At 43.5% G+C, this 16658-nt stretch overlaps 1 protein-coding gene across 1 annotated transcript; it reads right to left on the reverse strand.

The window, feature by feature from the left end:
* Positions 1 to 2211: 2211 nt before the first annotated feature.
* Positions 2212 to 16616, reverse strand: DNTTIP2 (deoxynucleotidyltransferase terminal interacting protein 2). Its single transcript, XM_040435032.1, has 7 exons — positions 16391 to 16616; positions 12824 to 14631; positions 9600 to 9738; positions 8102 to 8197; positions 6653 to 6817; positions 5017 to 5126; positions 2212 to 2673 (listed from the first exon to the last, which is right to left on the reverse strand). The coding sequence occupies exons 1-7, from the start codon at positions 16463 to 16465 to the stop codon at positions 2580 to 2582; spliced, it is 2487 nt and encodes an 828-aa protein (XP_040290966.1). The 5' UTR covers positions 16466 to 16616; the 3' UTR covers positions 2212 to 2579.
* Positions 16617 to 16658: the final 42 nt, after the last annotated feature.

Here is a 16658-nt window from a genome sequence, read left to right on the forward strand (position 1 = left end):
AGGATAAGATTAAACGTGTTTCTGGCGTTTATATTCTTGAAACCGAAAAAGGCTGGTGCACACAAGCAGTTATAAGAAAGTGGATCGATTTTATGCTGCCACTTGTCATGTGAGGTGGCCAGAGGCCTGCTAGTCTGGGATTCAGCCAGGACACACCGGGCTAAAGTCATGAAGAACTTCCTTCAGAACAGGAAAAATAGATCAAATAAGGATTCCCACAGGACTGACTGCTTATCTCCAGACTCTTGATATTGCAATAAATAAGCCATTAAGGGCCATTTGCGCATAGAAATCATAAACTACATTGAAAATAGAATGGAGAAAAATCAGCATGGAAACTTGGTGAAGCCAAAACTGCAAGAGCTTGTGACTTGGGTGAAGAATTCATGGGAGAAAAATCACTGACAGTTGCGTTGCCAATGGGCTACAAGCAGGCTACTTGGACAAGGGACATTGTCAGACATGAGGCATTGGGGGCAGTGCTTCTAAAGGAAATAGAATCACAAGAAATTCACAGTAGAATTCAGGGTTTGGAGAATTATGACTTTCCCCAGATGATGACGACATGACTGAATAAATCTTCATTTTTTTGTTCATAAATAATTAAAGGGAGTCTGTCCCCTCCATATGGCCATATACAGCGCTTACATTGCCCTATAGCACACCTATACATGAATGTTACGGTACCTTTGTCTTTGTCTCTACACTTGCAGAAGCTGGAAAAACTAACTTTGATTGATATGCAAATGAGCACTCACAAGTGCCCAGGGGCGGCGTTCACTGTGTTGGTGCCCAGGCTGCCCTGCCTTTTTTCATTGTTCCCCTGCCCCAGCCTCTGCTTATGCCCGCCCTCCTATTCCCTTGCGTCATCCTAAGGTCCGGCCGAGATCCCGCGACTGTGCACTGCCTCGCCGGAGCATGCGCACTGCGATGCCCATTGTTGGCACGGCATCGCTTTAATTACTGCGTATTCTCCGGTGAATGGCGCAAAACCAGCGGTAATGTGGTGTTTGCCGGCGTATGCGCAGTAGTTAAAACGATGCAATGCCCACAATGGGCATAGCAGTGCGCATGTTCCGGCGAGGCAGTGCACAGTCGCGGGATCTCGGCCGGACCTTAGGATGACGCAAGGGAATAGGAGGGCGGGTATATGCAGAGGCTGGGGAACAATGAAAAAAGGCAGGGCAGCCTGGGCACCAACACAGTGAACACCGCCCCTGGGCACTTGCGAGTGCTCATTTGCATATCAATCAAAGTTAGTTTTTCCAGCTTCTGCAAGTGTAAAGACAAAAGGTACCATAACATTCATGTATAGGTGTGCTATAGGGCAATGTAAGCGCTGTATATGGAGGTGATAGACTCCCTTTAATGTAGACTGTAGTACGCTACGTGGAAATAGGATCTCAAGAAATTCATGATGGGTCTGGATTCAGGGTCTGGAGAGTTATGATGATGTTTCAGAATGTAATGACAAGATTATATTTGAATAAATGTTGATTTTTTTTCTCTTCAAGAATAAATGTGTAATTGTTGTTCATGGAAAAAGGCATCCCCCAAAAATAAGCCCTAGCCCTTTTTTTCGGAGCAAAAAATAAGATCCCATCTTATTTTTGGAGAAACACGGTACATGAAATGCAGTCAGTCTACTGTGCTATGTGCCACTTGTGCAGAGGGTGGGGTACTAGGAGCCCACCAGTGGATTCATCTGTACCCCTGTGAACCAGTCCGTGCCTAGATATGACAGCCAATCTATGACCATTGTGATGAAGTCACCAAAATGTTAGACCAAGATTATTATTTTTTTCCCATATACTGTTTACTACTTGGATTTTCCAAAAGGTCAGAACCTCCCTTTAAACAGCTGACTTCTCACCAAAGCACCTACTTTCTGAAGATCAGTAGGTCTTGACTCACAGACCACCAGCACTAACATCTTTTAATAGGCCTTAATAAAAAATGTAAAGCTCTTTAAAGCCCAAATCTGCAGTTTATTATTTATTATTTTAGATAGAAATGGGAGGCAGATTCTTAGGGTCCATTCACACACATCCGTGTGTGTTTTGAGGATCCACGGATCCGTGGATCTGCAAAACACAGACATCGGTGATGTGCGTTCCGCATTTTGCAGACTGCACATCACCGGCACTTAATAGAAAATGCCTATTCTTGTCCGCAATTCCGGACAAAAATAGAACATGTTCTATTTTTTTCGGGATCGGAATTGCAGACCCGGGAGTGCGGATCTGGGCAGCACATCGTGCTGCCCCATAGAAATTGATGGGTCCGCAAAATGCGGAAAGAAATTGCGGACGTGTAAATAGACCCTTAAGGTGTAAATTTGGCTTTACCTTTTGAGGCTTTTGATCTTCGATATGTAAAAAATAGGATTTATTTTGTATTTTTACAAACCTATATAGCAGACCTAACTAAAATTAGGCTCGATATATGTTTCACAATAAAGATTGTGAAGTACAAGTTTCTCCTTACAGTCTTCAGGTTCAGTATATGATGCAAGTTTCTTACTGCCGGGCATGAGCGACAGTAACAAGGAAATAAGACAACACTTTTCCATGTGCAAGTTATGTCCGAAATTTTTTCTTTTTTCGGTTCTTTTTGCCTTCTGCACGAGCAGCTTTTTCTACAATGATCTCTTTGAACTTCTTTTTATTATATCTAGAAGGAAAAGAAAAAAAAAAAGTTGAAAGACAGTGATGGGCCGAGTATGCAGGTACCAGACAGCCAGGGCACCCAAGAGGATTCCCCTGCAAGTGCGGGGGATGTTGGGCTGCAATATCAGGCACAATCCAGGTCAATGTGTGACCTTTTAAACAAGCCTTGAAACATAATTTAGGATTATAGCCAAACGACTCATCTACAGACAGCTACTTTGGGGTGCAACAGAGACCTCTCACCTAGCCAAGTCAGTTAACTCTGCGCTGATGAGGGGCAATCACCCCAAAAATGCCATCTGCAAATGAGTTACTGGCTTGGCTATAATCCCAAGTGCTGATTTACACCGCAGTGATCAGCCTGGGAAACACTATCCATGTGTCGGCCGCATCTATCGGGCAGTCCACGGCTCCCCTGAGCTGAACGGACTATACCAGGGATGGCCAATCTGAGGCCTACAGCAGGGCATGGTGGGAGTTGCAGTTTTACAACAGCTGGAGAGCCACAGGTTGGCCATCCCTGGGCTATACCATAGTTGTGATACAGTCAGTTCATATCCGATGGCGGATCTATTGTACTGCACTAAAATGATATGAGCACAGTACAAAAGATTCGGGATTACATATGAACTGACCATCGTAAATTACTATCATGCAGTCAGGGGAGCCGCGGTCAGCCCAGGAGATGCTGCCGACACACAGACCGGGTTTTCTGGGCCGATCACGGTCATTTCAATCAGCCCTAAATTACGTTGCGAGGCCTGTGTAAATGGCTGAACATTGCGACATAGCTACCATGGTGGCTCTAGAGCAGTCATTAGCAACCTTCTGCACTCCAGCTGCTGTGAAACTACAAATCCCAGCATGCAAACATGCTCGGCTGTTCTAACTCCCACAGAAGTGAATGAAGCATTCTGAGAGTTATAGTTTCTGAACAGCTGGTGTGCTGGAGGTTGCAGATCCCTGCTCTAGAGGTACAGAATCTTTTTGTTTTTGGAAAGAGATCCAGTCTGCATACATTTTAGGATTCTTGTGCCCCCTAATAGGTTAACAGTGGCAAAACAGCACAGTATTGCAAAGCAGTCTTTCCCAAAGTGTGCTAATCATGGCGAGTGAAACTGAAATGGGACTGCGGTAAAAAAGATAAAGAAACAGCCCCATGATCTTTACTACAGCAAAATACAGACCTGTCCGAAGGTAATTTTAGCAACTGTACGGTCTGTACTTAGCCCAAGTCATAAGGAGAACTGCATTTACTACAACGTTCTATTAGTGCCGAGGTTTATGCCGTGGACCTTATTTTCTGTGAGACTTATAAATACAGTAGAATTTTATAAATTGTGGTTCGGTGGATTGGTATTATGAGCTTTATATTGGTGGATGTAAAGATGTCTGATCACTTATGGTCATGGCAACAGAAGGAGAGGACCTCACACATCACCTGTCATCTATTAAACTTCCCCAGAGGTAAAGAGGGGGTGCTGTATGGGGAACGCTCTTCCTGATAAAATATCAATCCACTGTAGAGCTGTTTCTGCAGTCTCGGGGTGTACGTCACAGCTGTGGTTTTCTTCAGCCATGAAGGAGTTTAATCAATGTGGTTTAGCCCTGATTTTTATGGCTAAAACACACACCTCTATGCACAACAGCACCTTTCTGGTTAACGAGCGGAAGGGATATTCAGCCAGTGCAGGTCCGGTATATAGGTCTGACCCCCATCTATGTAGGCATTTTCCTTTCAAACATTTTACTTCTTTGTTAGATTACATTATGTGCAAAGAGTGTAGAGTGAGATATATATATATATATATATATATATATATATATATATATTAGGGCTGCACAATATATCGCAAAAATAATCGAATCGCGATAATTGCCAAATGCGATATGGCAATTCGGCCGACCCAAAAATGCCGCGATTATATATGAAGGGGCCCCTATTGATAAAATGTCCTCTCTCCTATTGATAAAATGGCCAGCCTCTGTACTTACTTTCACGATGAATGCACTGCAGCGAGCGGCAGCGAGCTGGCCGGCCGGCACGTGATTGACGTCACTTAGTCACGCTCCTGCTTCCTGAATTAAGTGGGAGGAGCGTGACAGTGACGTCAGTCACGCGCCGGCCAGCCCGCTCGCTACCGTGCATTCATAGTGAAAGTGAGTACAGAGGCTGGCCATTTTATCAATAGGAGAGTTATGTGCGCAGTTTAGGACACATAACAGCATCATCCACAGATTCTCTCTCTCTCTCACGCACGCACAACACCATTAGGAATAAAACAATTGTCTGCTCCAGTAGATACCCCAACATATATCGGGTTTAGGTATAATGAAGAAAGATTACCTCCTGAATTCAGAATCTGAAAGAAGTTCTTCCACAATTGTCCTCTTTCTCTGATTCTTGGGAACTCGGGAATGGTAGAAATCGATGGGGTTGTCCACAACTGTAGCAACCTATGAAGAAATGGGACAAAGTAAAACACAATGCATCACAAACAACTAGTGAACAATGCCGTAGCCGTCATGAAACTTCCGTCTTCACAGCAGAACTTACTTTACATTTAATTTAAATGAAATCTTTCAAGTTACATTAAAAGGTACTGTTACACCATGCTTTTTGCCTTGCCCTTAAGGTATCCAAAAACGACTGACTTAACATGCATTTTTTTTTTTTACACATTTTTCAAGTATTTTCATAGTGTTTTTGCAGTAAAAAAATGCCAGTTAAAAAGTAAAAAGAAAAAACGGGACACACCTAAATGTCAATGTATGACACCACAATAGACATTTACAACATACCCACAGGATAAGTAATTCATGTCTCATTGCTGAGGATCCCTTGTTCCTCCTCCCTTGTTTGACCTGACCAGCAGCCAAGCGTGTACTCAAAGTTATCCTCACTTTAGTCAGAGAGGAGAAACGAGGGAGGGGTGGGCACAGGACTCAGTACAGCGATTGGTAGGGGTTTCCAGTGACCATGGCAATCATCTCTCCCGTGGATACATGATAAATGTCCATTGTGGGAGAACCCCTCATTTTAACATCAGCATCTCTCTGCCAAACAAAACTGAACAAGTATTTTGCTGCTCAGCTGCATTAGTAGGACTGGGGGGGGGGGGTCAAATGGGTTGGCCAGTTTCCAATATCGATGACCTATCCTCAGGACAGGTCATCAATATCAAATCGGATGGGGTACAACTCCCAGCACCCCTGTCGATCAGCTGCAGCACTCTCTTCACTGTTGACCCGCTTATAAAAAATAAATAAATACGGATGACGTCCGTGTTCTCCGTATGTTGCAGAACGGAACAGCTGGCCCCTAATAGAACAGTACTATTCCTTGTCCGTAATGCGGACAATAATAGGACAGGTTCTATTTTTTGCGCAACGGAAATACGGACATGCGGAAACAGAATGCACACAAAGTAACTTCCGTTTTTTTTTTGCAAATCCATTGAAATGAATGGTTCTGTAGACCGTCCACAACAAGAAAAAAAAAACGGAACGGACACGGAAAGAAAATACGTTTGTGTGCATGAGGCCTTAAAGGGATTGTCCAATCTATTTTACACACTCTCCCCAGCCAGCAATTGTGATCAAAATAATAAAACACTTCGCCCATTTCATCACTTGCCACTCCGATCGTCCCCACTGCTGCGACGACAAGCCTGTATACTCCACATTACAGCTGCAATCACTGGCCTCAGCAGTCACGGGCCGTATATTGCCGAGTCCAGTGACTGGTGACAACCGTCTCTGTATACAGCACATCATCACTGTGGCGAAGAACATGACGCTATGGCTGAAACAGCAAGGAGGATCGGAGCAGCAGCGATGGTAATCACATATGTTGGCTCTAAAGCAAAGAGTTTACCATCAAAATAACTACAATCGAGGTAACCACCCTACAAAAACTAGGAGGTGGTAATGTTAGCATATGGTCTGAAACGGAGCAGAAATTGGGTTCCGTTGTTCCATACCTCAAAATACTTTGGAAAGCCATCACGATCATTCTTTTTATAAAAATGTTTTGGGTCCATAGCAGATCTCATTTTCAAAGCCTTCAGATCATTCTTCAATTCTTCAGTCAGTTCTGGAGCCTTCATGTCAAACCATCCCCTTCCTGTTGTTTTATCCCTTTCCTCCTAAAAATACAAAAAGGACAAATATTCATCACCTGAAACTGTCGCTTCTTCACACTGCTTTTCCCTGCACTGGTCCAGAATCAGTTAAAGTTAGGGTGCACGTACCCAGGGGGAATAGGCTTCTTACCCCAATGTATAGATCCAGAAAAAACGGGCAGCACTCCAGAAGATAAAAGTGAGTGAACCTTTATTCACCCAGGTGGTGCAACGTTTCGGCTCTACACTTGAGCCTTTTTCAAGCTTGAAATATATACATACACACACACACTATATATATATATACACACACACACACACTATATATATACACACACACACACTATATATATACACACACACACACACTATATATATATACACACACACACACACTATATATATACACACACACACACACTATATATATATACACACACACACTATATATATATACACACACACACTATATATATATACACACACACACACACTATATATATATATATATATATATATATATATATATATATATATATATACACACATATATATATATACATATACATATGTGAAAAAACAGTAGTCTTTCAAAAACTGTGACACTGCATCAATTGTATTGCAGTAGCAGTAATATGGATACGATTTTAACAAATCTCACACACTGCAGGACAATATCTGCAACTTATGTCAATTCTTCCTAGGGATTTTCAACATTCGCAATGTATAGTGTCAAATTTGTGTAAAACAAAACACTACAAAAACCTGCATTAAAAATATGCAGATTTTGCACTGGATCTGACACTGAATTTTCAGTGAAGTCTGCCACTGATTTTATGTCCTATGTGGCTGTACTCTCGGAAAGAACTGGCTTGGCACCACGACAAATGGTTCCTCAATATTTTTATAAATTTTGTATTAAAAAGGCACTGCATCTACCTAAACGGGTAACGTTTAACGTGTAGCAATTTGATCTTCAAGAAAAAGATATTAGGGGACCGTGGCTACCTCTAGAAGAGGACGCTCTATACACAGGCAGATTGGAGTAGACTTCTCAATGTAGTTCATAGCAGTTTTCTGCCCTAAACACAAAGCAAAATATGGCACTGGACACCATATTTAGAAAACCATGGGGCAGTTGTTCAGACACATAAGAATGTGTCGGGAAAAGTGGACGGGTGCATCAGCCCGAGTGCAACACATTTGCCCTTGAAAAAGAACTAGTTTTCAAAAGTGCTGATCACTTTAGATGCGCCCTGCGCACATAATATCAGAATCGCTGCTCACAAGCCTTTGGGCGTTGCTTACCTTCCGTAATTTTTTAAGTTTACGCTGAGATTCCATATATGGCGGGACACTTTCTTTCTTCTCGTAGTCAGGTGTTATGACACTTTTCTGAAGCAGCTAGACAAAGAAAAAAAGGGAAAAAGGCTAAATTTGCAGCCGAGTGCAAACTTCCACAAAGCATGGAATGTGAACTCTACTGAAATGGAATTACAAGGCTTCCCAATATGAAACCAAACTAAATCCAGTTAGACATGATCATAACGATTATATCTGTGGATATACAATATAACTGCCAGGTAGAAATCCATTCCCATTGTAAAGTATCGGAGGAGATGCTCCACTGCTTCCTGCACCATAAATGACCTGTGAATTACTGTAGACTGCTTATAATGTATAATACGCTAAATGGTTGCCGTAATACAACCGTCTGACCGGGCTCCAGGCCCTTGGTTTTTTGTAAGAGGGGAGACCCGGAAGTTGGCCCCCCTTATTATACTTTGCTGATAAAGCAGAGGTCACGGTTGCAATAAACAATGTATGAAAACGAATACTGCACAAAATAGACCAGCATGCATTCACAATATGGATAAAGTAGGTTATGATATCTTAATGACGTTTTATAACCCGCCATGTGTCTCATTGGTGGCTCTATGCCGTGCAAGCAGGGTGGATAAAAATCAATGATTTAAAAAAAAAAATATTGAATATAAAATGCTTTTTGAAGGAAAATATATTACCATCCAAAGGTTATGCCATCATGAAATAAAGATTTGTTTTTTTTAATTATGTAGAATAAGGCTGTATAGGTTTCATTTTTTTGGTAAATAAATTCCATTAATCCATTCACAATGTGATGCTCCCCAAGAGGTTTTTGTAACATTATTGGGCAGTTTCTCTGCCTACAAGATATTATCACAGATGCTTGCTTTACTTTTGCAGTTCTCAAAACTGAATTTGACTCAGCAGAGATCACATGCCTCTTCTTCACAGCAAAAATGTTATAACATGAACAGAGTTGAGAAAAAGACCTTAATCCTAACTTCTACCAACCTAATCAAAAATCTTCATCTATTTGCATATTATAAGTTATACCAGCAAGAATTAGTCTTTATGTAGAAAACTGATTTAAATCAAGCCTTACTGACTAGTGATTTAAATCAAATCCACCCTGCGTGCAAGATTTAGGGCTCATGCACACTGCTGTAAGCGTTTTGCGGTCAGAAAATAGCGATTCTGCAAAACACAGATGTCACTATTTTTTTTCTTTTTACTTTTGCAGAAGAGGATAAGACATTTCTACAGAACGGACAAGAAATAGGACATGTTCTATATTTTTTGCGGGGACACGAAACGGACGGTGTGCTGTCCGCATCTTTTGCGGCCCCTTTGAAACGAATGGGTCCGTATCAGATCCGCAAAAATGCAGATCGGATGCAGACCAAACATAAAATCTGCATGAGCCCTTAGGATAGTACTTCAGAGCTGCTGCTCCATATAGTCGTAAGAAGATCAAGAATACCTCATCTTTCTTTTTACTTTCCTTCTTCATTTTGTTAAGAAGACTCGGACCCGGGTTTGGCCTCTCCGCATCAAAGTTGATGTACAGACCTCCCATCTCCTTTAGGCTGATTCCTGTGTCTATACTGGTTGACAGCGTTCTGCAAAAAAATAAACCAAACCAAAATCACAAACACAAAAAGGAACTGAATACATGGGAGCGTTCTGCATAACGTCTAACCCTTAACATGTCAGCAGGCATAAAGAGACCAGGTAAAATACCATTAAGAACCGCTAAAGGGATACTGAAAAAGGGACTCTGCCACGAATACAAATTCAGATATACCACAGCTTCTAAAAAGGGACTACCCCTTTAAGATTAGAGTATCCAGATGATGTTTGAAGAAAAACCAGCCAGTTCTGTACAATAATGGAGCTCCCTGCGCAGCCCACCGGCCAGGCAGGGCCACAGACAGCAATGCGTTTGGCTGGAATTAGGGGCAAATTAAGCTCTGTATTCATATATGTGTATGTGCTGTGGATTTCCCATGCAGATTATGTAGTAGAAATTTTCCTCAAGGATGAAAAGCATGGTGCAGACTTTCAAAATGGCAGCAAGTTTCTGATGCAGAAACGGCACATTTCCGCTATTTCACGCCCACAATGTATAAAGTAAAATCCAAAGTGAATCCATGGTGAAAAAATAGTCCTGGACAATATACCAGTATACTGCTGTATTTTGGGGAGGCCACGCCCGCTTTTGCTCCCTCCCTGGGGGTGGCAGTTTGCCGCAGGGCACCTAAACTTCTGGCTCCAGTCCTTGCCGCTCAGCCTGATAGGCCTAAGGTCACTAGGCCTGAGCCAATGATTCAGTAGAACGGTGCAGGCGGTCGCGATGACATCATCGTGACCTCCTGTGCCGGGTGGGCGATGGCATAGGTATGTGATCACATCATGACCCGGCAAAGGAGGTTGTGTCATCTCAACCACCTGTGCTGGGAAGTGGCAACTCAAGCCCTGTAGCCTGCATCGCTGACACAGGTGACTAATTTTATTTTTTTGTAAATCTATCTATGGCATCTTATAAATAAAATAAATATAGGGGGAACTTAAAGGGTTTCTGTCACCAGATTTAACCCTATTATGCTATTTGACATTAGCGATGTGCTAATGTCAGCTAAACCTAACTAGCCTATTCCGACTTTTATCTATGCCCCGTTACGCCAGAAATCTAACTTTTATAATATGCTAATTAGCTAATTATTCCTGCTCCTAGAGGCTCCGTCCTCCCACCTATGTCGCCTCCCTCCAAGTCCTGATTGACAGGGCCAGGCAGCACTCGCATCTGTCTGCCAGCCCTGTGCTCTGGTGAAATCTTGCGCGGTTCAGCATTCAGGGCAGGCGCAGCGAGGAAGCTGGCAGCCTGCGAGCGTCTTTTCCTCACTGCGCCTGCGACATAGATGGGAGAACTGAGCCTCTAGGAGCAGGAACAACGCCCACCCCCCTGCTCCTAGAGGATAATTAGCATATTATAAAAGTTAGGCCTCTTTCACACGGGCGTTGCGGTAAAATGTGCGGGTGCGTTGCGGGAACACCCGCGATTTTTCAGCACGAGTGCAAAACATTGTAATGCGTTTTGCACTCGCGTGAGAAAAATCGCGCATGTTTGGTACCCAAACCCGAACTTCTTCACAGAAGTTCGGGCTTGGGATCGGTGTTCTGTAAATAGTATTATTTTCCCTTATAACATGGTTATAAAGGGAAAATAATAGCATTCTGAATACAGAATGCATAGTACAATAGGGCTGGAGGGGTTAAAAAAAATATATAAAAAAATGTTTAACTCACCTTAGTCCACTTGATAGCGCAGCCGGCATCTGGTTCTGTATTCTTTCTTTAGGACCTGGGTAAAGGACCTTTGATGACGTCACTCCGGTCATCACATGGTACGTCACATGATATTTTACCATGGTGAATCACCATGGTAAAAGATCATGTGACGTACCATGTGATGACCGGAGTGACGTCATCAAAGGTCCTGTAACTGTATTTAATGCTCACCATAGGTCCTTCAACAAAGGAGACACAAGGAGATGCCGGGCTACGCGAGCAAGTGGATTAAGGAGAGTTAAATTATTATTATTATTATTTTTTTAACCCCTCCAGCGCTATTTTACTTTGCATTCTGTATTCAGAATGCCATTATACAGAATGCTATTATTTTCCCTTATAACCATGTTATAAGGGAAAATAATAATGATCGGATCTCCATCCCGATCGTCTCCAGCAACCGTGCGTGAAAATCGCACCGCATCTGCACTTGCTTGCGATTTTCACGCAACCCCATTCACTTCTATGGGGCCTGCGTTGCGTGAAGAACAGAGAAGAATATAGAGCATGCTGCGATTTTCACGCAACGCATAAGTGATGCGTGAAAATCACCGCTCGTGTGCACAGCCCCATAGAAATGAATGGGTCGGTATTTAGTGCGGGTGCAATGCGTTCACCTCACGCATCGCATCCGCGCGGAATCCTCGCCCGTGTGAAAGGGGCCTTAGATTTCTGGCGGAACGGGGGCATAAATAAAAGTAGGAATAGGCTAGTTAGGTTTAGATGACATTAGCACATCACTAATGTCAGCTAGCTTAATAGGGTTAAATCTGGTGACAGAAACCCTTTAATGCCCTTAATATATGCCAATAAGCATCTAGGTGCAACGGGGGAGTTACCATTACATCTAGAACCTCTGCTTTCTCTGCAACTGCCGCGCCCTCTCCTCTCTAATTGACAGGGCCCGTTAGTGTAAATGTGATCACGGCTCCCCATCTCTGTCAAAGTGCATGACAGTTGCAGAGAGAGCGGAGCCTTTAGGTGCAATGACAATGCCCCTGTTGCTCCTAGAGTCTAATTTGCATATATTAAAACATTTTTTCTCAGCAATACGAGCACATACGAACATGGGACCACCACAGGTGCCTTCAGTAGCCAAGAGCACATTCAAAAGGCCAGCCAGTTTCAAAGGTTTGTGAATGGCCAACAATCAGTATGTTGTACCTGTGGGCTCACCCTCCTACACAGCACTATGCACCGTATTGGATGCAATGACAGGGAACTGGCCTCTTTTTCTCAGTCATATCAAGAATGTTAAAATTGTTCAACCAAATGAGCAAATCCCCAATATTCTACGATATACAGCTATTGTGTAGACCAGTAGAGCCATACAAGGAGAGAGTTCACATAACTTACAAGCCACTTTTAGGTCTGTTCAATAAAGTTTCCTCTTCATCCTCATCTTTATCAATAAAATCATCATCATCATCTTCTTCATAATCATCCTCTGGGCTTGACATTTCCCCTACCTCCTTATCTTCTTTTTCACCTCCCTTGGGTTCCAGGAAATACTTTTTACCGGGGTCCACCCCAGGAGCTGTATCTATTACAAACAGCCCATCTCCCAGTGCATTATGAAGCTGCTGAGTTGACGCTTTTTTGGATTTTCGTTTCTCTACAACTTGTTCATAGTTTTCCTCCTCCATATTGTTTTCAAATTCATCATCAATAAAATCATCATCATCATCACTTGGCCCGGGTATGTTCTCATTTTCACTCTCATCTTCAGATTCCAGTAAAAACTTTTTATTGGAGTCCACCCGAGGAGCATCTCCTCCTTTACTTTGCAGAGGTTGTTTTAATGCTTTTATAGATATCCGTCTCTCCACCACTGGTTCATGGTCCTCCTCCTCTTCATCTATATTATTCTCCTCTTCCTTATGATCATCATCATCATCATCATCATCGTGTTCTGACTTCTCGCTGTGATCACTATCAAGGAACAAGTGTAATTTCATACTTTCAGACACATTTGCACCTTCCTGCACACCCTGAAGATCTCCATTACTTTCTTCTGTAGCATCTTTGTCGTTTGGGACCTGGCTTTTTTCTAAGGCTGGCTCTTCTTCCATTAAATTGTCTGAAAGTTGAAGATGATCAGGGAGATTTTCTTCTGGCCGAGTTTCACCGGATTGTAATGATGACATGGCACTGGTTTCCAGAGGCAAGTCAACTTCTTTAGCGGAAGATGTTTCGTCAACTTCTAGAGGTTCTACATCCAAAGCTTTGTTTATAACACTACTTTCAGGTTCATCATCATCATCATCATCATCATCATCATCATCAATAACAATAACCTCGTCTTTCGGAATTGCTGGTTTATTTCGGAAACTCCTACGAGGGGAAGGTAAAACGTTTTCTTCTCCCGCGGAAGACAGGGCTTCTGATTTTTCACCATCTATCTTAGGACTCTGCATCTTCAGAATCTCTTGACCTCGAGTGTCATCTTTACTCATTTTACCAATGAGCTCAACCTCATCTGAATGTAATTGTAATTTCTTTCTCCTACTCGAACGTCTAGCAAGAGGCTGTAGAGAAACTCCAGAACTACAGGATTCAGCATCGGATGTTTGCTCCGTCTGAGAGGCGTCTTCCTTTTGAGACAGATGTCTTCCACTGGAGCTCCTTGTAGACCTAATGGCCCTGGTTCTTGTGCCTGACACAGGACAAGAAGTTGATTCTGCCTCTGAAAAATCAGATGTGGGTTGTGGAACGAAACCTGACCTTTGACTCCTAGTAGAAGCCAAACGTGAGGCAGTTCCAGGTTGCTTTTTCCTGGCTCGGGTAGAAACTGATGAGCAATTTGATTCTGCTTCTGATAGCTCTGCATTTTCCTTGGATTCAATAATGGGTTCAGTGATCACAGCAGACCGGAGACTTCTCAGCTTTCTGGCGGAGTCCGTTACCCCTCCAAGGTTTGGCCTGCTGCGAGTTCTTCTAGTGGAAGAATTGGAGGCAGTAGATTCTGCTTCAGAAATATCTGCACCTGACTGTCCACTTCTGTGCCTACTTCTGGTGGTGATCTGTGTACTTGATTTCACAGGGCTTTTACTCGTTACCACAGATTTGCCCTCATCTGTACTATTATCAGAAGCCTGTACATCTTTCCTAAGAGATCTCCGGGTCTGCACTGGGGAAGTTGGTGAAATAACCTTTTCTGGTGTCTGCAAATTGAAAGAAGAAAAAACACCGTCACCAAAGGTGTAAGCTGCTCAATAACACGAGGAAAACACCGAACACCGCAAATTTCCAACAGATGTGTTACCTTGTACAGTTATTGCATTAGAAAAATACGTGCTAAAAATTCATGACATTCGCAGCGTGCTCATAATCACCGACTTCTCCCACCTATGTGTGGATGGGACCTCATCCATGTGTACTATGCTGCAGTGCCCAACAGCGCCACATCTCCCCCCCCCCCCCCCCCCACATGCGGCCCTCCAGCTGTTGTATAACTACAATTCCCACCATGCCCTGCTGTAGGCTGTATGGGCATGCTGGGAGTTGTAGTTTTGCAACAGCTGGAGAGCTGCAGGTTGGCCATCCCTGCCCTACATCTATCAAAACGGATTGCCATATATGGCTGAATTAGGTCACAGAGCATAGACGTAAAGACGGACACAATAGACAGCCTGGCTGCATCTATGCTTTTCCCCATTGATCGTTTTTTATCCCACTGCCCAGCCAATCACTGACCTCTGGGGTCACCTGCATAAACGCCACAAGACCACGGATGCTATTGATTGGCTGAGCTTTTTCGATATTACCATGGTTTTTTAACAGATATGCTCATGTACATCTTTCCCAGGCTTTTTTTTTTCAGTTTGGACCCGTTTTCACCATGTAAACAAATGACTCTGGTCTGTCACATCCTGTATGTAGCACTTTCTGTTGCTGTATCCAACCAAACCCATGATGCACTTCTTCCTCAGCCACAGCTCTAGCACCGCCCCTAATACCTACCTAGTTTATAGCTCCTCCCATGAGCTTGTTACATAGACACTCCCCCATCACTGCTCCGCCCATGGACATAATATCACAGGAAATAAGAAAGAGCTGCATGGACATGGTCATGTGACCACAGCCATAAACAGAAGATGGGAGCTGTAAAAAGTATACATTACAAAATTATTTTAAAGGATTGGAAAACCCTGAGGGTAGGTCATTATCACATCGGCGGGGTTCTAAGTCCCGGCACCCCCACCAATCAGCTGTTACAGGGAGTCCTGGCGCTCACTAGAGCTCTGATAAGCACAGCGCCGTACATAGCATAGTGGCAGTTCTTGGTATTGCAGCTCAGTCCCATTTACTTCAATGGGGCTGATCTGCGTCAAGGCCATGTGACCGCTGTGCTTACGGAGAGCACGCCCCCTCTTCTAACTGGGTGTCGGACCCCCACATACCTGATGTCGATGAAAGCTTATTACTGTAAAAAAACCTTGGAACCGAACCAGAGTTCGGGAAATTGTTTTTTACAGTACAAATTAATTTCTGAAGTTATTATGCGAATCGCACGAGACTTTGCGAAGTAATAACTTGGGCTCATCGGAGCCAATACATTCTAATACTGTACGGAGCGCTTGTACAGTATTGGAACAAAGTTTTATGCGAATCGACTTCGGATGTTTCACCCAAAGTCGATTCGCTCATCCCAAGTCATGAATATAATGTACCAGATAACCCATTTAAAGGGGTTCTGCACTTTGATTAAACTGATGATCTATCCTATGGATCCTGCATTACATTGGCCTCCGCAGTGTAACCTGTGCAGTTACATTTCCTCTCCAGTAACAGGCCTCCTAATGCGAGGACGGCCCAAAGAGACCTGCTAGCTTTTCTTCCGCCATATGGACACCCCCTTTAATCCGGCATGCCGCCCCATGGAGTACCGCAGTCTATGTACAATGTGCACGGCGTCATTACCTGCTCCGCCGCGCTCCTCTCCCCCTCGTCCCCGTCCTGGGGCGCCCCACGCGTGCCCCTCCTGGTCGCCACCATCTTGCTAACTAGCTGTCAGCCCACGCATGCGCGGAACACTTCTTGGGACAACTCAGTGCATCCCCGAAAACACCCCGACCGGAAACGCTCTATTTCCATCAACGTTCCTGTAAAAGTCACTAATAGAAACTCGGCAATAAATGACATAAAACACTCGCTCAGACTCTCGCTCCGCTAACTTATCAACTACCTA

The sequence above is a fragment of the Bufo bufo genome, chromosome 6 (genome assembly GCF_905171765.1).
Source record: "Bufo bufo chromosome 6, aBufBuf1.1, whole genome shotgun sequence".
In the NCBI taxonomy this organism is placed as follows: Eukaryota; Metazoa; Chordata; class Amphibia; order Anura; family Bufonidae; genus Bufo; species Bufo bufo.